The 21629-nt window shown below is 48.4% G+C and overlaps 1 protein-coding gene across 1 annotated transcript in view; it reads left to right on the top strand.

Moving 5' to 3' along the window:
* PTMS (parathymosin) overlaps nucleotides 1-21357 on the top strand; it is a 50491-nt gene extending 29134 nt beyond the window's left edge. The window contains exons 2-5 of the mRNA XM_078651535.1: nucleotides 6089-6163; nucleotides 6875-6944; nucleotides 13304-13377; nucleotides 18333-21357. Of these exons, the coding sequence (XP_078507661.1) occupies nucleotides 6089-6163; nucleotides 6875-6944; nucleotides 13304-13377; nucleotides 18333-18389 (276 nt within the window). The 3' untranslated portion in view covers nucleotides 18390-21357. The remainder of the gene's footprint in view (nucleotides 1-6088; nucleotides 6164-6874; nucleotides 6945-13303; nucleotides 13378-18332) is intronic.
* The last annotated feature ends 272 nt before the right edge of the window (nucleotides 21358-21629 follow it).

Here is a 21629-nt window from a genome sequence, read left to right as displayed (position 1 = left end):
GACATGTGGACATATGAAGGGGCAAGCAGGTAAATGAGAGAGGGGAAACGTTTAAAAAGAGGAAGTGCAGAAGAATGAAGATGGCAGTGCTTAATTTGTAAATAAATAAATGTCAGGGCCCTTGTCAGGAGGCCACTGCTCGCACTACGCATTGCCACTGCCACCGCTGCCAATGACAATACCAACACAAGTACTAACCATCATACACCTACAAGTGTAACATTTTAGAGTATTCCAGGACCCCCACAACTATAAGAATAGCATGGGCAACAGGTTTAGTCATTTTAATGTATATTGAATTAATAAACAAGTATTGTTGTGCTGATCTCTAAATTAGACAAACAGCGCCACCATTTGACAGACATGGTACAAAAGGGGGTGGTGATGGACGGAGCATCTGAATCAATCAAACACTCACACCCAGTGAAAATATCTGGGTTTAATCCATCACCGTTCTTTAGCCCACTCTGCCACCCCAGTTCAGACATGGCTATATGCAAATCAGTCTGACCTTGTGCCTCATGGGAACAGTCCAGCCCGAACTGCCAAGCCATGTCTTCCCTGGACCGGAAACAAGCTTCCGAGGACCGGTTTCTGGCATTCCAGCCGTCTTCAGCCCGGCTTGCTTGAATCCAGTGGCAAAGTGAGCAAGGGACTCTCGTCTGAGCATACCCTGCCACACGTATGGCGGCCAAAAGCGGTACAAAAGGGGGTGGTGATGGACGGAGCATCTGACTCAATCAAACACTCACACCCAGTCAAAAGATCTGGGTTTAATCCATCACCGTTCTTTAGCCCACTTTGCCACCCAAGTTCAGGCATGGCTATATGCAAATCAGTCTGACCCTGTGCCTCACGGGAACAGTCCAGCCCGAACTGCCAAGCCATGTCTTCCCTGGACCGGAAACAAGCTTCCGAGGACCGGTTTCTGGCATTCCAGCCGTCTTCAGCCCGGCTTGCTTGAATCCAGTGGCAAAGTGAGCAAGGGACTCTCGTCTGAGCATACCCTGCCACACTTATGGCGGGCAAAAGCGGTACAAAAGGGGGTGGTGATGGACGGAGCATCTGAATCAATCAAACACTCACACCCAGTCAAAAGATCTGGGTTTAATCCATCACCGTTCTTTAGCCCACTCTGCCACCCCAGTTCAGACATGGCTATATGCAAATCAGTCTGACCCTGTGCCTCACGGGAACAGTCCAGCCCGAACTGCCAACCCATGCCTTCCCTGGACCGGAAACAAGCTTCCGAGGTCCGGTTTCTGGCATTCCAGCCGTCTTCAGCCCGGCTTGCTTGAATCCAGTGGCAAAGTGAGCAAGGGACTCTCGTCTGAGCATACCCTGCCACACTTATGGTGGCCAAAGCGGTACAAAAGGGGGTGGTGATGGACGGAGCACCTGAATCAATTAAACACTCACACCCAGTCAAGAGACTGCCATAAGATCCGGTGCTGACATTTAAGTGCCAGTGCAGAGACCTGGAAACCACCGGTTCAAATTAAGCACTGGAAGATGGACAGAGGGACATTGAGAGGGTTAGAAGAGATGGCAGTAGAGTGTGACATATGGGCAAAGAGATGTGCAGGCAGAAAACCGAAACAGAGGAACTGACAGAATGAGGGCAGGTATGTGGATACACAGACAGACAGAGGAAGAGAGAGGCAGAACACAGATCAGAGACAAACAGACAGAGGAAGAGATAGACTTAGACTATTACCTCTGTCTATTTCTGCCTCTGTCTATCTATCTTTGCATCCAGTATTCTCTGTCTCTGTGCTTCCGGGTGGCAGAGCTCTTCCTTCCATGGCCAATAACGAAGAGCTCTGCCACCCGGAAGCACAGAGACAAAGATGACTGGATGCAAAGAAGGATAGACAGGGGCAGGAATAGACAGAGGTAATAGGCAGTCAGACAGAGAATGACAGATGGCTGTCAGAGGATAAGGGACAGGTGCAAGGACAGGCAAACAGAGAAGGGAATAGGCAGTGAAATTAGGCAGGCAGACATAGAACGGTAGGTGGGCTTTCAGACAAGGACAGAAGGGAGCAGACACCCAGAGGGACAGGGATGGACAGATGTAAACGCAGACAGAGAGACACGGAATGGGCAGGCAGACATAGAATGACAGATGGCTGTCATAGGATAAGGGGCAGGTGCAAGGACAGGCAAACAGAGAAGGGAATAGGCAGTGAAATTAGGCAGGCAGACATAGAACGGTAGGTGGGCTTTCAGACAAGGACAGAAGGGAGCAAACACCCAGAGGGACAAGGATGGACAGATGTAAAAGCAGACAGACAGACACGGAATAGGTAGGCAGACATAGAAGGGCAAATGGACTCTCAGGTCAGTACCAAAGGAGGTTGTCAGTCAAAGGGACAGAGCCAAGGGTGGACAGGCTGACAGACAGAGATTGGAATGGACAGTGGGAGAAGACAGGCAGTCATGGGTTGTTAGACCAAGTAGGAAGGGGGCAGACACCTGGAAGGACAGTGGCAGTGATGAACAGATGTAAGGAAGGTAGACAGATGTATGGACAGGCAGAGACATGGTCAGACAGCAGGCAGAGATGGGCAGATGAGCTGACAGGTGGGAACAGAAGGGGCTGAGGAATGGGGGGGGACAGAAACAATGACCGACATATGCAAGGACAGACAGACACATATAGACAGCAGACTCAGATAGACAGCAGACTCAGATAGACAGCAGGCAGAGATGGGCAGCTGAGTTGTCAGAAAGGGACAGAAGGGGCTGAGGAATGGGGGGGACAGAAACAATGACGGACAGATGCAAGGACAGACAGACACAGATAGACAGCAGATTCAGATACACAGCAGGCAGAGATGGGCAGATGAGTTGTCAGGCAGGGACAGAAGGCCACTGGGGGACTGAGGCCTAAACCTGCTAAGTCGCCTCGTCTATTTCAGGTGATCCTCTTAGAGCTTAAAGCCAGGATTACCTCTTTCTAGGGAGTGGGGGTGTTAGAAGCTGCCCCCTCAGACACCCCTCCCCTAAAGAGTGCCTCCAGCCCCAGATGGCTTGTAAAAGTATAACTCTTTTTTGGACCCCCCCCCCTTTCTGCACCTCCTGTTTGCTAAAAAGAGCCCTCCCCCACACACACTGTAGATAAGTCACATTGCCCCAGTGCCAGGGCATCACACTGGCTGATACCCTGCCGTTACCCGCCCCTCTTGCATAAGGAAGTGTGTACTTACTTCTTGGTTTCCCAGGATGTTCATCAGCTCCATACTCTGTGCAATTTTGCCTATTTGTTGATGGGTTTCAACTAGGTCTGAGTGAAAATTGCTTAACTTCGCTTGCAGAATTTACGCAAAATGCACAAAAAATTACACAAAATTACACTGTATCACTAAAAATGTAAACCCAGCATTTTGCATTATTTTTTTTTAGCACAGAATGCCACCTTGTGTACATTTTGAGGAGCGTTTCTTTCTGAAAAAAATGCAAAACCACACATGATGTAAACAACAGCTGGTCGCGGTCTCTTCGTGTTGTTCCATGCTCCTATGGTTACATTTTTACCGTAGCTAAATCTTTTTTTTTTGATAATCAACTTTATTAGTTTTATGAGAACAAAGAAAATTCATTGGTTGCAGTTCAATAGGCTTAAAAGGAAATATGACAGAGTTGATTGATGACAAAGATAGGGCAAGTCCATCAGAGTCCAATACAGCATTCCGTACGATAAGCTAAATCTTAATTACGTGTCGTACGGGGCATAATAAGGTAATCTCGGGCATTTTGCTATCGCTGCCAGAAATCAGGCAAGATTGTGCCCAGTGCTTTAAATTGGAAAAAATAAGTGCAGGTACTCATTAAAAGGAGCTAGAGGTGTGTCAAGTGGGCGGGGCTAGGGGCGGGGCTAAGGCCCAGACATGATGATACATAATATGATATATAACAGTAAATAAAAGCATAAATCATTCAATCACTTCAAACGTGCAAAGGAATTTCCGTATATATACACATGTATATATTTATAAACGATAATAAAAGTTAACCAGAAATACAGCAGATTTTGAACTATGCACTAACTTGTGTTAAAATGCCATTTTTAAGCCCTGATTTCAGAACTGAACAAATATCTGGTACTTTTAACTGAAAAAAAGTGTTAATCCTAACTTCAGCTGTCACCTCACCTTTTTACATCCCTCCCCCCCTTCCTTCTATGGTTCATCATCTCGTTCCCCCCCAGCCAGGTCCATTGCCCGTTGTCACAGGAGGTCATTTCTTTTGTGCTGCAGCGTCCCCTGCTGTGCGTTGCTCTTTGGGAAGGGCTACTGTCACACCCATGGGTCCATCGCTGTTATGTAAATGCAGCGATTAGTTGATGGGGCACACAAAGGGAAGCAGCTCCTGCCCTGTAAAAAAACAAACATTAAAAGAAAAGGTCATTGTGTTAAACTGCCACTCGCTCAAGTGTGGCCAGTACAGCACCAGCCCAGGCTATATCATGCACCTGACGGAGAAGGAGCTGGGGGCGGGGCTAAAGCAGGTGTAGCTGCATGGTCGTTACACGCTTAATCAACAGTGCAAGGTCTGGCTAGAACAAAACACACAAGATGACGGACGGAATGTTGCGCAATGGCAAAACATTCACCCCCAGTCACAGATCTGGGTTTAATCCATCGCTATTTTGCTCACCACGCCACCCCAGATCAGACATGGCCATATGCAAATCAGTCTTGACCCTGTGCCTCATGTGAACAGTCCAGCCCGAACTGCCAAGCCATGTCTTCCCTGGACCGGAATCAAGCATCCTAGGACAGGTTTCTGGCTATCAGCCTCCATCAGCCAGGATAACTTGACTCCAGTGGTGTGGAGAGCACGGGACCCACGTCTGGGCATACCCTTCCCACATAGGGCAAACAGCAAAACACACAAGATGATGGACGGAATGTTGCACAATGGCAAAACATTCACCCCCAGTCACAGATCTGGGTTTAATCCATCGTTATTTTGCTCACCAAGCCACCCCAGTTCAGACATGGCCATATGCAAATCAGTCTTGACCATGTGCCTCATCGTGTGTGTTTTGCAAGGTCTGGCTAGACCCTGCTCTGTTAATCACAACATGTGACGCACGCCACTCGAACCCCTGCAGTGTGAGGAATTGCAAGGGGCCGCCTCTGGACTTTACCAGTGTCTCTGCAAAAGCCGACTTCATGGCTCAGTGTGATTGCAAGATCCGGAAGCAGAGCGGCATCTGTCCTGCGTTGTAGGGGATGCGGAACGTGAGCCTGCCATGCCAACAATCAGGGTACCGTTACTCTCCCTAACAAAAGAAAAGTGCCGGCACTGAGGGCTAGAAAATGTGGAAGTGCCGGTACTCAATACCCGTGAGTATCGGCCCATTTAAAGTACTGAGTGTGCCGGCACAGACAAAATGTCCCCTGGGTCTGGTTCTTCCCAGGATTTTGGCATCCCTATGGCTGTGTTCAGCTGTCTCCTTTATATGAACCCCACTGCTCCAATGCAAGCAAGAGATGAATACATCTTCCTGGAGTCTTTCCGTGTGCTCTCTTCACCCTCTCCACCTTAATACCCATTCGCATCTCCTCTCCCTATTTCACGGCAACTCTACTCTCCCTTTTCCTTTCCAATGACAATTCAGACTTTTACAGGTGCCAAAGCTTAGCTATAAGAATGGATTGGGAAGAACGTTGCAGTCATTTTTCATGTATTTTGAATTAATAATTACCGGTTGTTGTGCTCATCTCTAAATTAGCCAGATAGTGCCACCTTGTGGCAGACTGTCACAAGCGCCGGTGTTGACAATTAAGTGCTGGTACCGAGCACCGGGAACCACCGGCTCAAATTAAGCACTGCCTTTACCTACAGTTCCTCTGCTCCCGTCTTCCACCTCTAGCCAGTTCTTTCCTTCGCATTGTACTCCCCCGTCTGCCCACTTCCAACCCTAACCCCTCCTTTCTGCAATCTCTCCCGTTGCTCTCTCTTTCTCTCTCTCTCTCTCTGCCTCGTTCTCTCTTGTTCTCTATTGTCCATGAGTTTTTTGCTCTCCCCTCTCACCCTCTGGAGCTCACACCATATATTTCTCTTTTTCATCCAGGACCTGAAAGAGAAGAAGGAGAAGGTGGTGGACAAAAGCAGCAAGAAAGACAAGAAGAAGCAGCTGCCCCACGAGGTGAGAAGACCCCCCCACCCTACAGACACCCCCTGCTTCAAGGGGGACCCCACCCCTCTGCGCCCCAAATTAAAAGTGGCCAAGGCGGATCTGAGACTTTAGTAATACCTACGTGTATGCGTGCCTCTTCTGTGTCCCTCCTAAAATCTATTTTGCTCACGATTTCCGCGTGAAGTTTGAACACATCTCTATTAATGACCTAAAATCTAAAAAAACATAATACATTTAAATAGTGTGTTACTAGTCGATGAGAGGGTTATCTCTAGGCCTGGGCGGTAAATTCTGTTCCGCTCGCAGAATTTGGGTAATTTCGCGTTCCGCGGAGAACGCGAAATTGCCCACAATTCTACATTCCGCGAGTTTGTGAAGTTTTTTGCTTGTTCGAGTTCTCAAAATGCGTGTTCGTGAGATATTTTCCCCCGAGCACGCAAACAGCAATTGCGAACAGGAAAAAAGCATTGTGAACATGCAATTCCGCGTGTTCGCTGAATTTCTGCGTGTTGGCAGAGATTTTTTACAGTTTTGCAGAGATTACGCAAATTCGGCCCACCCCTAGTTATCTTCGTTCCTACCCTAGTCGCCTGCATACCCCCCTCTTGCTGGCATACCGTTCCATCTGTTTGCCCTCTGACCTCCATCCATCTTCTTATGTTTTGTGGTTTCTCACCTCAAGCCCTTGACACTAGCTCGCCTCTGTTTGTCCTTCTGCAGGAGGAAGAGAATGGTGCGGAGGACGAATACGTAGAGCACCACGAGGAAGATGATGATCCGGAGGAAGATGGTAAGGCAACCCTGCTGTGGGGCAGACAAGGGCGAGAGGCCAAGTCTTGAATGGGCATGGAGACTTAGATTCATGGCCTCACCGAAAAACTACTGTTGTGGGAAGTGTGTGAAGGAAGCTTGTCCTGCGTCTCTACGTGCTGCACCTGTTCTCTGTGAGAGAGTTGTTTATCCTGCGCCTCTAGGCGCTGCACATGTTCACTGTGTGAGAGAGAAGCTTGTCCTGCGTCTCTAGGCGCTGCACCTGTTCACTGTGTGAGAGAAGCTTGTCCTGCATCTCTAGATGCTGCACATGTTCTCTGCTTGAAAAAAGATTGTCCTACATCTCTTTTATGCACTGCACGTTTTCTGTGTGAGAGAAGCTTGACCTACATCATTACGCGCTGCACCTGTTCTCTGTGTAAGAGAAGCTTGTGTTGCATCTCTATACGCTCCACCTGTTCTGTGTGTGAGAGAAGCTTGTCTTGCATCTCTAGGCGCTGCACCTGTTTTTTTGTGTGAGAGAAGCTTGTCCTGCGTCTGTACACGCTGCACCTGTTCACTGTGTGAGAGAAGCTTATCCTGCGTCTCTAGGCGCTGCACCTGTTCACTGTGTGAGAGAAGCTTGTCCTGCACCTCTATGCGCTGCACCTGTTCACTGTGTGAGAGAAGCGTGTCCTGCGTCTCTAGGCGCTGCACCTGTTCACTGTGTGAGAGAAGCGTGTCCTGCGTCTCTAGGCGCTGCACCTGTTCACTGTGTGGGAGAAGCTTGTCCTGTGTCTCTAGGCGCTGCACCTGGTCACTGTGTGAGAGAAGCTTGTCCTGTGTCTCTAGGCGCTGCACCTGTTCACTGTGTGAAAGAAGCTTGTCTTGCGTCTCTAGGTGCTGCACCTGTTCACTGTGTGAGAGAAGCTTGTCCTGCGTCTCTACGCGCTGCACCTGTTCACTGTGTGAGAGAAGCTTGTCCTGCGTCTCTAGGCGCTGCACCTGTTCACTGTGTGAGAGAAGCTTGTCCTGCACCTCTATGCGCTGCACCTGTTCACTGTGTGAGAGAAGCTTGTCCTGCACCTCTATGCGCTGCACCTGTTCACTGTGTGAGAGAAGCGTGTCCTGCGTCTCTAGGCGCTGCACCTGTTCACTGTGTGAGAGAAGCGTGTCCTGCATCTCTAGGCACTGCACCTGTTCACTGTGTGGGAGAAGCTTGTCCTGTGTCTCTAGGCGCTGCACCTGTTCACTGTGTGGGAGAAGCTTGTCCTGCGTCTCTAAGAGCTGCACCTGTTCACTGTGTGAGAGAAGCTTGTCCTGCATCTCTAGGCGCTGCACCTGTTCACTGTGTGAGAGAAGCGTGTCCTGCATCTCTAGGCGCTGCACCTGTTCACTGTGTGAGAGAAGCTTGTCCTGCGTCTCTAGGCGCTGCACCTGTTCACTGTGTGGGAGAAGCTTGTCCTGCGTCTCTAGGCGCTGCACCTGTTCACTGTGTGAGAGAAGCGTGTCCTGCGTCTCTAGGCGCTGCACCTGTTCACTGTGTGAGAGAAGCGTGCCCTGCGTCTCTAGGCGCTGCACCTGTTCACTGTGTGGGAAAAGCTTGTCCTGCGTCTCTAGGTGCTGCACCTGTTCACTGTGTGAGAGTAGCTTGTCCTGCGTCTCTAGGCGCTGAACCTGTTCACTGTGTGAGAGAAGCTTGTCCTGCGTCTCTAGGCGCTGCACCTGTTCACTGTGTGGGAGAAGCTTGTCCTGCGTCTCTAGGCGCTGCACCTGTTCACTGTGTGAGAGAAGCGTGTCCTGCATCTGTACGTGCTGCACCTGTTCACTGTGTGAGAGAAGCGTGCCCTGCGTCTCTAGGTGCTGCACCTGTTCACTGTGTGGGAGAAGCTTGTCCTGCGTCTCTAGGCGCTGCACCTGTTCACTGTGTGAGAGAAGCGTGTCCTGCGTCTCTAGGCGCTGCACCTGTTCACTGTGTGAGAGAAGCGTGCCCTGCGTCTCTAGGCGCTGCACCTGTTCACTGTGTGGGAGAAGCTTGTCCTGCGTCTCTAGGCGCTGCACCTGTTCACTGTGTGAGAGAAGCTTGTCGTGCGTCTCTAGGCGCTGCACCTGTTCACTGTGTGGGAGAAGCTTGTCCTGCGTCTCTAGGCGCTGCACCTGTTCACTGTGTGAGAGAAGCTTGTCGTGCGTCTCTAGGCGCTGCACCTGTTCACTGTGTGGGAGAAGCTTGTCGTGCGTCTCTAGGCGCTGCACCTGTTCACTGTGTGGGAGAAGCTTGTCGTGCGTCTCTAGGCGCTGCACCTGTTCACTGTGTGAGAGAAGCTTGTCGTGCGTCTCTAGGCGCTGCACCTGTTCACTGTGTGAGAGAAGCTTGTCGTGCGTCTCTAGGCGCTGCACCTGTTCACTGTGTGAGAGAAGCTTGTCGTGCGTCTCTAGGCGCTGCACCTGTTCACTGTGTGGGAGAAGCTTGTCCTGCGTCTCTAGGCGCTGCACCTGTTCACTGTGTGAGAGAAGCTTGTCCTGCGTCTCTAGGCGCTGCACCTGTTCACTGTGTGGGAGAAGCTTGTCCTGCGTCTCTAGGCGCTGCACCTGTTCACTGTGTGAGAGAAGCTTGTCCTGCGTCTCTAGGCGCTGCACCTGTTCACTGTGTGGGAGAAGCTTGTCCTGCGTCTCTAGGCGCTGCACCTGTTCACTGTGTGAGAGAAGCGTGTCCTGCATCTGTACGTGCTGCACCTGTTCACTGTGTGAGAGAAGCGTGCCCTGCGTCTCTAGGCACTGCACCTGTTCACTGTGTGAGAGAAGCTTGTCCTGCGTCTCTAGGCGCTGCACCTGTTCACTGTGTGGGAGAAGCTTGTCCTGCGTCTCTAGGCGCTGCACCTGTTCACTGTGTGAGAGAAGCGTGCCCTGCGTCTCCAGGCGCTGCACCTGTTCACTGTGTGAGAGAAGCTTGTCCTGCGTCTCTAGGCGCTGCACCTGTTCACTGTGTGAGAGAAGCTTGTCCTGCGTCTCTAGGCGCTGCACCTGTTCACTGTGTGAGAGAAGCTTGTCCTGCGTCTCTAGGCGCTGCACCTGTTCACTGTGTGGGAGAAGCTTGTCCTGCGTCTCTAGGCGCTGCACCTGTTCACTGTGTGAGAGAAGCGTGCCCTGCGTCTCTAGGCACTGCACCTGTTCACTGTGTGAGAGAAGCTTGTCCTGCGTCTCTAGGCGCTGCACCTGTTCACTGTGTGGGAGAAGCTTGTCCTGCGTCTCTAGGCGCTGCACCTGTTCACTGTGTGAGAGAAGCTTGTCCTGCGTCTCTAGGCGCTGCACCTGTTCACTGTGTGGGAGAAGCTTGTCCTGCGTCTCTAGGCGCTGCACCTGTTCACTGTGTGAGAGAAGCGTGTCCTGCATCTGTACGTGCTGCACCTGTTCACTGTGTGAGAGAAGCTTGTCGTGCGTCTCTAGGTGCTGCACCTGTTCACTGTGTGGGAGAAGCTTGTCCTGCGTCTCTAGGCGCTGCACCTGTTCACTGTGTGAGAGAAGCTTGTCCTACAGCACTATGTGCTGTACCTGTTCCTCTGTTCTATGTGTGGGAAGCTTGCACGCCGGCTCTATACGAATGCACGCGTTCTGTGTGCAGTGCAAGCGTGCACTGCAGCTGATGGGGCTGTATCAGGTCTGTGTGGGAGTGTAGCCTATCCTCACGCTGGTAAAAAGGGTTGCGAGCATGTATTCCTCCTTTCCCAATGTTGTAGTTCACTTCCATCAATGGGTATATGTTGCTTGATTGAGGAAGATAGCACAGTACAAGTTGGTTTGAGTGAACAGAAATCCTTTTATTGATGTTTTCACTGAGTTTTATCCATTTTCACTCATTTTTTTGTTTTTTCTCAAGGCAGCAATGTATCACGGAAAACAACCTTTACAACGCAACTTTTATCACGCAGTGCCTTTACAACGCAACTTTTACAATGCAAACCATTACAACACATTGCGCTGGGGGGGCGCGCTCTAGGATAGGGAATGGGTTTAATGTACTATCCAACACCTTCCCTACTATCCACGGGGACTGGAGTTGGAATAGTAAATTAAACAATTCACTATCCAGCGCCTAAAAGCACTATGCGTTGTAATGGTATGTGTTGTAAAAACCGCGTTGTAAAAGCATGCGGTGTAAAAGCATGCGTTGTAATGTCATACACCCATGTATCACGATTAGTTAGTTCATTTTCACATAGTGTAGTACACATCATCAGCGATCAGTCAAATTTGAAAAGCAGTCATCATCAGTTCGGTGGTCACCGGGTAAATCCGCTGCGTGTGACACGCAGCGGATTTACCCGGTGATTGCGAACTGTTTGAGAGAGAGAGACTCTTACACTGCTGCTGCCTGTCATGCACTTGCTTCTCTGTGAGAGGGGAGGTGGCTGTACCTTAGGAGAGCCTTGCTGTCACTCCTCAGCTTGTTGGTACAAGGGATGCTTCCACTGCAGCTCCATGGGCTGTGAATGCTTTGTGTGTGAGGGATGTTAGCTGCTGCCCTGGCTTTGCCTCTTCTCCTGGTGTGAATGAAGCCTGGTACTGCTGGCCCTTTTCTTCTTGTAAGCTGCTGCCACACTGAAACTAGAGCTTGTGTGTTTTTATGTGTTTGTATTTTTTTTAGAACAAAATACTAAACCTGCTATCCAAAACAAATCTACTACATTATTCACTGACCCTGGGTCCCAGAGTTGCATGCTACTTGTAATAAAGCGCTTCAACACCTCATCAGGGGCCAGATGTAGGTAGGCTATTACCAGTCGGTAACGGGCGAATTCGGCCGTTACTCACCGGTAATAGACTTTTTCTATGTAGGAGGCTTTTTTACCGACTCGGTAAATAACGAATCGGTATTTACCGATTCGGTATTTACCGAATCATCATTTACCGATTCGGTATTTACCGAATCAGTAAATAAGATGTAGGAAGCACTGTAAACAGTGCTTCTGGGCTTTAAGGATTCGTTATTTACCACCAATAACGAATACCTCTGTAAATGCATAAATGTGCATTTACACCTGTGCCATGTGACAGACATACATGCCCTTAGGGCATGTATGTGTGCCACATGTGCACACAAGCACTAATCAGGGGTGCAGCAGGGTGTCAAAGTGACACCCTGCCACCCTTGACTTTTTCCCAATTTTACCGAATCGGTATTTACCGATTCGGTAATTGATATTCATTCCTATGGGCCTCCAGGCCCATAGGAATGAATGGCAAATACTGAATCGGTAATTACCGATTCGGTAAATACCGAATCTTAACGATTCGGTATTTTTTACCGATTGATTACCTACATTGCATTTGCCGATTCAAAAATACCGAATGGGTAAAATTCGGTATTTTCGAATCGGTAAATTAAAATTACCTACATCTAACCCCAGGTGTAGTAAATACTAAATAAATGCAATTACGATACAATGCAGTTCAGGAGGCTGCTGCTGGCCCCGCTGCATCATTTCTATATGAGATAAGCATGTACCCCTGCTTGGGATGTACCGGTGGTAAGTGTGGGAAGCTTGCACTGCTTCCTCTCTTTGCACATTCTTTTTAAGTCGAGCATGGGCAGCGCATGCGCTGCTCTGCGAGGCATGCTGTATTGAGTAAGGGATGTGAAGCTCCGCCCATATTTTTCATTGGCTTGTGTCATTGTCCTTTGCAAATGCTGGCTTCTGAGTCCTTAATCGCCTTGTTAGTCCCTCCTTAGTTCCGCTTTGTCTTAGTTTGAAACCGCCCAAGAAGACTGGCCCTTTTACTTCTGTTGCTGCACTGTATGTTTTATATCGTCTGTAAGCACTATTTTCTTTAATGGGTTTTGCCCTACTGCAGGCACGACAAGCTTTCCTTACATTCAGCGTGCCATGCGCGCTTTCACTTTCCAAGCAGCCGGGACAATGGCGGCTGCTTCTTGGCCATGCAATAGATCTCGCATTTAGGAGAGTTTGAGTTATTGGCATTGTAAAGCCAATAGCTTAAACTCTCGCAAATGCAAGACCTATTGCAAATATGTGTTTTTTGTTGTCAGAGCCCCATGCGCACTTTCACGTGCATGAAAGCCGCGCCCCTTTCATTAGAAGAGCCGTGTCTAAGGAAAGGTGCACAGCCGCTATTAAAGTGAAACAGCGGGATGGGGGCTTGTATAACAAAAAACAAAGAAAGTGGCGCGGCCTCCATCAATGTGAAAGCGCCGCATGGTCGCTAGAAAACAAAAAAAATATTTCCAGTGCAATAGGTCTTGCATTTGCGAGAGTTTGAGCTATTGCATTGCCAATAGCTCAAACTCTCGTAAATGCGAGACCTATTTCATTGCAAATGCTTGTTTTTTTTTGTGTCTGTGCCAAAGTTCGTCCCCTTACTTCTCAGTTTGTATTTTTTCAGATGATGACGTAGATGAGGAAGACGAGGACGATGACTATGAAAGCCATGCTGTGAAGAGGTCGGCAGAGGACGAGGTGAGAAACTCAAATGAAGCTCTGAGCACATCGCAGGACCGGTGTCCCTTCAGGCAGGACTTTAAGTGGGCCGGGTCTCACCGGATCCGAGCACCAGCAGTGTTTTTTTAGGGGGCCTCGAAACGGGTCTCTATCGGGCTCTGTTTTGTGCCCTGGCACAGGCGGTCCGTTTTTTTTTCTGGACTGCAGTGACATCCATGTGTGCGCGGTAAGCGTTGCAGGGGAAGGGAAATCCTTTAAAGTGAGTCATTTTCTCTCTGGGTTTCTCTTCTCTTTTTGAAACTCAGGAGCAGCAACATTGTCATGGTGTCACCACCAGGGCTTTAAGTGGAAGTTTTTTCAATATTATATACAAGCCACATAGTTGCTGCTTATTTATCTTATGCAACTAGCAACCATTGACAAAGTCAATAGTCGTGACTTGTAGGTATGATGTGACTTGTAACATATATCTAGGCACAATGACAGGAACAGCAAAATACAAGTCAGGCGGCACTCTGTGCTAAACTCAGATTTTTATCTTACGTGTTTTGAAGCCACGCCCTCAATTTCATTGACCACACCCCATTGAGAGACCCCCCCAGTTTTTTCATCCCACTTAAAGCCCTGCCTTCAGGGCACCAATCCCCCCATGCCCCTGTCTCATCCCTTCACCATAGGGCTCTGATCTGTCCACCCTTCTGCTCCTACGCTCCTAAGGCCTCTCGCCTAGAGTCTGTAGTTTAAATATCCTGTGGCGCTGTGTCTGCACACAGCTACATCCCACTTAATGCTGTAGATTAAGATGCTACACATATCTTCCTTCTTTAAATAGAAACTGGTCTCCCTTCCCTGTAGCTCCACCCCTTGCTCCAGAGAGCTTCGCTTGTGGAGAACCCCCAGCTTTTAAACTTCTCGAAGGGAGAGAGCCTGCTGCTGGCCCTGTGAATTGAAGGTTGCTTCCTGCAGCTTAGGCAAACTGACAGACATATAGGGGCAGATTTACAAGCCCCTTGCGCCACTTTTCCCCATGTTAAAAGAGACGCAAAAGTGGCGCAAGGGGCTTGTAAATCTGCCCCATAATATTTATCCTAGAAAAATAAATGGTGGTAACCCGATTAATGTATGTTTTTTTCGGTTAACCTGCTTAAGAAATGCTGTAATTCCGGAAAAGGTAACGACGGGGAACTAGTGTGGGGAACTAGTGTGTTAGTGACGTGTTATTACCATATTACTGGCGTGTTCCTTGGCGCCCTGTCCTTCGTCATTCCTGACCCCAGGGCTCCATGATCAGCGAGAGTTCCATCTCCAGGGGCCACCTGACCACCTGACCCTGCCCAAGGAAAGGTGCCATCTCTTGACTTTACACTGAAGTCTAAGTGAGGCTGAAAGAGGTCTAACCAGGAGACAGACGTAGACAGACATAAGCTTAAAACTAGGCCTGTGCGTTAAATTCCGTTCCGTTCACGGAATTTGGGTAATTTTCGTTCCGCGGAGAGCGCGAAATTGCCCAAAATTGTGAATTCCGCAATTTCGCGACATTTTTTGCTTGTTCGCATCTCAAATGCGTGTTCGCGAGATATTTCCCCCGAGCATGCAAACAGCGATTGCAAACAGTAAAAAAGCATCGCAAACATTTTGCGGAGATTTGCGTAAAGCAATTACGCAAATTCCGCCCACCCCTACTTAAAACCAGGGCTTTAAGTGGGATGAAAAAACTGGGGGGGTCTCTCAAAGGGGCGTGGCCAATGTAATTAAGGGCGTGGATTAAAAACACCTAAACTGAAAATAGGTGCTTAGCATAGTGTGACGCCCGACTTGTATTTTGCTGTTTCTGTCATTGCATCCAGATATATGATGCAGCAAGTAACATCATATTTATAACAAGGCAGGACTATTAGCTTTGTGAATGGTTGTTAGGTGCTTAAGATAAATAAGCAGCAGCTATGCCTTCTTGTATATAATATTGAAGCTTCCACTTAAAGCCCTGGTGACACCATGACAATGTTGCTGCTCCTGAGTTTCAAAAAGAGAAGGGAAACCCAGAGAGAAAATGACTCTCTTTAAAGGATTTCTCTTCCCCTACAATGCTCACCTGGCATGACGTCATGCGGTAACTTCTCCACTAGTGAGAATTGAGTAGTGTGAGCACGCGCACTTCGATGTGCCTGCTGTCACTGCAGTCTGGAAAAAAACTGACCACCTGTGCCAGGGCACAGAACAGAGCCCGATAGAGACCCGTTTCGATGCCTCCTTTAAAAAACCGCCGATGCTCAGACCCAGTGAGACCCGTCCCACTTAAAGCCCTGCTTAAGACCCAGACACAGGCCGGCTGTGACACCCAGGCCTCAGCGAGAGCTCTAGCGATTGTGGCGAGGTGGACAGAATAATTACGACATCGCATGTCTTATCTAGCAGGCATGTTTTTTGGAGTTGTGGTGAATTAAATACTGTTGTTCCAACTCTGCCTTAACTAGCCTGGCACAGACAGAACCGGGCAGGCATACACAGCCCGGCAGAAAAGGATACCCACAAATAGACAGTCACAAATACGCAGACACTTAGTCACAGGCACACACACTACAATCGCTGACGTAGCCACGAAGGAATGAACACAGGCTGACCAGAGATAGGCTCAGACAGATTTAAACACAATCTGGCTTTGTCAGTCACGGTAACGCCCCCCCCCCCTCACGTTAGTGGTTAGAATGTCAGACATGGTTCTGCAGACAGCGCAGGCGCACTCAGGAGCGCGCGCATCCACACCTTCTTCTGGATAAGATGCAGCCCTTGGTACTTCCTGCTTCCCTTTGTGTGAGCCACAGTGCAGGAAGTAGCTACCTCGCAGGGTCGGATTGGTAACACGGGCACTCGGGCAATGCCCGAGGGGCCAGTGCCCAGTCCCTGCTTTGGACTGCTTTTTTGAGCAGTCTGTGGGGCCGATTTGGCTGGTTTCTGCATTGTTCAGATACGGATGTATGACGGTACAACGCGTGCTTTTACCACGCGTACCGTTACCACGCAGGTTTTACAACGCAAGTCGTTACAACGACTTGCGTTGGGGGGCGCTGGATAGTGGAATAGTTTAATTTACTATTCCAACTCCAGTCCCCGTGGATAGTAGGGAAGGTGTTGGATAGTAAATTAAACTATTCCCTATCCTATAGCGCCCTCCAGCGCAAGTCGTTGTAACGACTTCCGTTGTAAAACCTGCGTGGTAACGGTACCGCGTTGTAAAAGTTTCGTTGTAAAGGATGTTCCCCTTCAGATACTGCCAGCGACCCAGTGGGTGCCTGAGTGGCCTTTCTGGAGGCAGATGGGCGCTCATTACCTCCCTTTTATCAACGGTCAGAGGTGTCACTTCCTTTCTCTCGCAGGGCTGGCCCATTAATGTATGCATAATGAGCAGGGCAGGGGGCCTGAGCAGAAGTGTCTTCGCTTGTTTTCAGGTGTGTTTCACCAGTGTAAACTAATCAGTGCATTTTTTTTACCCACCCTTTCTTTTTTTTTTTTAAATGTTGCCACAGCAGTGTTTTTCGGAAAGACAATATGCAAATGTGGGGCACTTTTTTTAGCGTGCCCGGGCCGATTTTTAATCCCAATCCAACCCTGGCTACCTGTACCCAGGCGCACAACCCCCACAGGGCTCAAAGGGCTTCAGACCTTCCGCCCCGCCAACCCGATCCCACCGCCCACCCCGTCGCCCTCACACAGAGGGAAGCAGACTTTGGTAAAAAAGCAATGGGTGTTTGAACTAATTTCCCCAGTATGGCCTCCTGGACTCAAAGTGACGTAAAGCAGTGCAGATGGGTTTTGGTACAATTAAAAGGGCATCCTCCCACCAGAAAACAACCTTTGCACTGACAGTAAATACCTTGTGTAATCTGCATTGCTTTGTACCTGCTTGACTGGAGGAGATGCTGGATTCTGAGAGCAGAGGAGGCTTGTGATTGGTTCCTTCACTCTCACAGACCATTCTGTACCTGCACAGACTTCATCAGCTACAATGATCTCTCTGCTTGGTAAAGACACATTGACAGGCAGGCCGTGCCCGCTTAGTACATAAGACCTAGGTATATGAGTCAATTATCCCCCACTTCCTTGACCGCGTTCACCACTGACACCTATAGGGCTCCACAGGAGCATCCACACTGTTTACATTCACCTTTATAATAGTAGCAGAAACATACTACATTCATCTGCTTACCCATGATGTAAACTGGGACTCCCCCCCCCACCCCCCCCTCCATACACACACCGAACTGCGGGCCCGATTCACAGAACTAACCTAAGACAAAATCCTAAACTTACTACCATTTCGGTATTCACAGAAGGCACTTACTCATTTTGGTATTCACAGAAGGCACTTGCTCATTTCGGTATTCACAGAAGTTAGGAGTCCTAACTTTAGGACTCCTAAATGCCTTCCGTGAATACCGAAAGTCTTAAAGTTAGGATTTTTCTCAGTTTAGCAGTGGCAAAGTTAGGACTCCTAACTTTAGGACTCCTAAATGCCTTCTGTGAATACCGAAAGTCTTAAAGTTAGAATTTTTCTCAGTTTAGGAGTAGTGAAGTTAAGACTCCTAAACTGAGAAAAACCCTAACTTTAGGACTTTCGGTATTCACAGAAGACATTTAGGAGTCCAAAAGTTAAGACTCCTAACTTCTGTGAATACCGAAATGAGTAAGTGCCTTCTGTGAATACCAAAATGTGTAAGTGCCTTCTGTGAATACCAAAATGTGTAAGTGCCTTCTGTGAATACCAAAATGTGTAAGTGCCTTCTGTGAATACCAAAATGGTAGTAAGTTTAGGAGTTTGTCTTATGTTAGTTCTGTGAATCGGGCCCTGCATTTTCAGGCTTGAATGCCCCACATTAGGCAGCTCCTAGTGTATGAGGGCGCGTCAAGGCGCTGCACCTTGTGGAATCCCATGTGTCTGCTCTAACCCATGCTCTTCTTTCTCTCTCCTTCCACAGGACGAACAGGACTCAAAAAGGCAGAAGACAGAAAATGGGGACTCCAGCGATGCCTGAGCAGTGTGACCATCCCATATATGTCCTCACCCGCATCCCATTCTCAGATACACCTGACACGAAATACCACCAGCCCTCCAACACTTACTATCCCATATCTCCAAACTCTCACCCATGCAAATCCACCATGTGTTCCGCTCCTGTCCTATCCGCAGACTCCCCGCAGACCACTTTCCCATGCCCCTGTAGGTCCCATCTGCAGGCCACTCCCTGCTTAAATCACTCACCTGTGTACCCATCTTGTCCCACCATCACACCTCTTCCATCATCCCACCCTTAAGCTGCCTCAAACCACCTGACCATTGACACCAAAATAAACCCTCCTCCTGATCTTATAGTGAGCAGCATCAGAGTGGCACTCAAGTTTGATTAAGCTCAGCTGGTCCACTACAAAGGGGCAGCCATTCAGGATAGCCAGACACAAATTGTGCTGGAATGGAATGAGTAGAACCAAAGCAAGGGCAGCCACTTAGCGAGGGGGATCAGAAGGTAATTTTGTGACTAGTATGGAACGTTCTGGCCATCATACATTCATACAGGGGCGAGCAGGCGGAAGGCGGCAATGTAACGACTTCGATAGCACTGAACTCAGAAGAGGGACCTAGACGCATACGTGCCAGAAAAGCCAACACCTAAGTACAGCAGCATAGAGGCAGGGGGAGAATGCAGGCGAGGGAAGGAGAAACAGGCAAGCGAGACCCCTAACAATGCACAGTCGCAGGAGAGAGGGGGAAGGGATGCAACAGAGGAGGCTATAAAATCAAGATATGGTGCTTCAAGGCTTTCCGGATCAAAATCCACACTGTGGAGATCATCTGGGCCTCCTCCACTCAACCAAAAAAAAAGATGGCATCTTCTGACAACTGGTTGCAAATATTTCTATGATTTAGGATTCTCAACATTTTCAAGACCTCCTGACCATCTAATACCAAGCTAAAGGCTTGTCTCATGCTAGTCTTTAGAAGGCCAAAAATCCCTCCTATCCCTGAGGGCGCTTCCAACTCTCTCTTACGTCTAATGACCGCGAACATCTTCTCCACACTCCCTTGTCCGAACTGATCATCTACTCGTGGCGTCCATCCCTTCTACATTCTACACACGCGTACATCCTTCATCTTCCCTTCCCTAAATATCAGAAACACACCACTCCCATCCTTCCGCCCTTGAAATCCTAACCCACTGATCCCCTCACAGTTGCTGACCAAGGTCTGGCTAACTGTGGACGCCCCAAATATTTTCTCTTGAGATCATCTCGTCCAAAACCACCTTTTGAAATTTGTCGCTTCAATGTATTAAATCGGAAGAGTACAACTGCACCCCGGTGTATACATGTTATATTTCCACCCCTTACTATTTTCATTTCTGAAGAACTTGCACCAAATTCCCTTTACTGTAAGGCTGCTGTCTGCATCAAACCAGCACCACCACAGAATAATAAGCTTCCCACTTGAATAATTAACTTCTTTCTCTTATTCTTCTGAGAGAAAGAGAACATGCAGTGAATATTAAAATCCGGTGGCCATGCAGCTGCCACCCCCCCATCCTCCTCACCGCTTCCCTAACCAGCTGTGCAAAATGTGATCCACTCACAGACCCACCGCGGTTGGGTGTATCATGTTTGCCTTGGCATAGCATCGACTAATGCCCCCTGCCCAGGCAAGGAGGTTTTTAAAGATTTCAAGATACTTCAAAGTTACTGAGAAATTGAATGCTTTATATTGTTCCTGACTCTTCAGTTGGAGAACTAGAAGTCAGGTCTAGGTGGTCTCTGGGGAGTCTGTCTTTTAGAAAGAGACGGGTGAGCAAGCGCATCAACGAGTTAAGGCTATTCTTCATAGGGCTGATTGGGCCTCTTCTCCTTAAGCCGACATTGTGTATCACTGTAGAGATATGTACGTTTGGGGACAATTTAGCTGGTATGTGGGCCCTGCAGCATCAAGCACATTGGTGTAGTTCACTTTTTTTTATGACTATTGTGCACCTGATGGCTGTGCGAGGGTAGGTGCGATGTACACAAAGATGTACTCATCTGTAGTGAGGCCAACAGGTCCAGGATACAACATAATCTATTACCATTCTGGATCTAAAGAAATAGCCTGCCAGGAGACAACCCAGTAGTACCTCTCCTTTACCACAAAACATACAGGCCTGCTAATGTCCTCCACTTGTCAATCTATTTTCAGCTAATCTGGCCTAAAGTGGCATTGGTTAGGGATGTTGAAGGCCGGAGAAACACTTGGGAAGACTTGGATATAAACCTACATTTTCATCCAGAAACTAGCAGGTTCACTGAACGTACCAATTTGACAAATACTGGCAAAGGCTCTGCAGTGGTCAGAAATCATGACGCCACAACATTTGCAAGTTGGGGGCTAATACCCCAGCGTTTCTAAGTGCGTACGTAAAGCCCTACAATTTCAATAGTTATATCAGGATGCTGACTGCAGCGTAATGTGGATTAATTTTAGGAAAATTAGTTCATTGTGTTGTTGTATCCAAGAGGTGTATGTAGATTCTCACTCATGAGTAGGTAAAGATATATCTGGTGAGATAATATTCTCCAATCACACCATAGTGACCCCAATCTGAGTGACTCTGTCAATCTTTGTCTTTCCCTACTACTCCCTATGATGAACCGTCCCCTCACACCCTTCCACAAGCAGGATTTTTAAACGAGATTAGAAGAGTGTTTTTAATGAGATGTTGTAATTTTCCCATATTTCACACCACTTCCTGTGCCCTCTACCCCTTACGGCTCTTTTTCCAGCAGATACAATAGCTGGGACGTGCGTAGACTGGCGTCCGCAAACCGGAAGGACTCCCTTTTTAACGAACGGACCAAACCTTTTGAATCGTCACTTTTTTGTAAATTCAGGCACAGGTGCATTTTTTAATGATATATATATATTATATACATCATATATATATATATTGTTTCAGCACTGTAAATAAAACAAAAAAGGAAAAAGAGCTTTGCATGTGCGTTGGTGTTTTATTTCTTGTCAAAATGTCTACTCTTGCAAGGATAAGTGGAAGCAGTAGGTTTGTTCAAGTGCGAGAAGTGTGGCTCAATGGTTAGAGCGGCAGACCCTGATGCAGGGATGTGGCCCGGGACCAGGGTTCAATTCCTGCCTCGGTGGGTCTTGGGCTCAATTTCCTCGGACCTGATAATTCTCCTCTCTGTGCCTAATCTCATCATGGGTCCCACTCTGCAACTCTGGGCAATAGCTTGCTTAATCT

Source organism: Lissotriton helveticus, chromosome 7 (genome assembly GCF_964261635.1).
Source record: "Lissotriton helveticus chromosome 7, aLisHel1.1, whole genome shotgun sequence".
NCBI classification, from domain to species: Eukaryota; Metazoa; Chordata; class Amphibia; order Caudata; family Salamandridae; genus Lissotriton; species Lissotriton helveticus.
The sequence above is the reverse complement of the archived record's forward strand: the minus strand, read 5'-3'. Positions and strand labels throughout refer to the sequence as shown.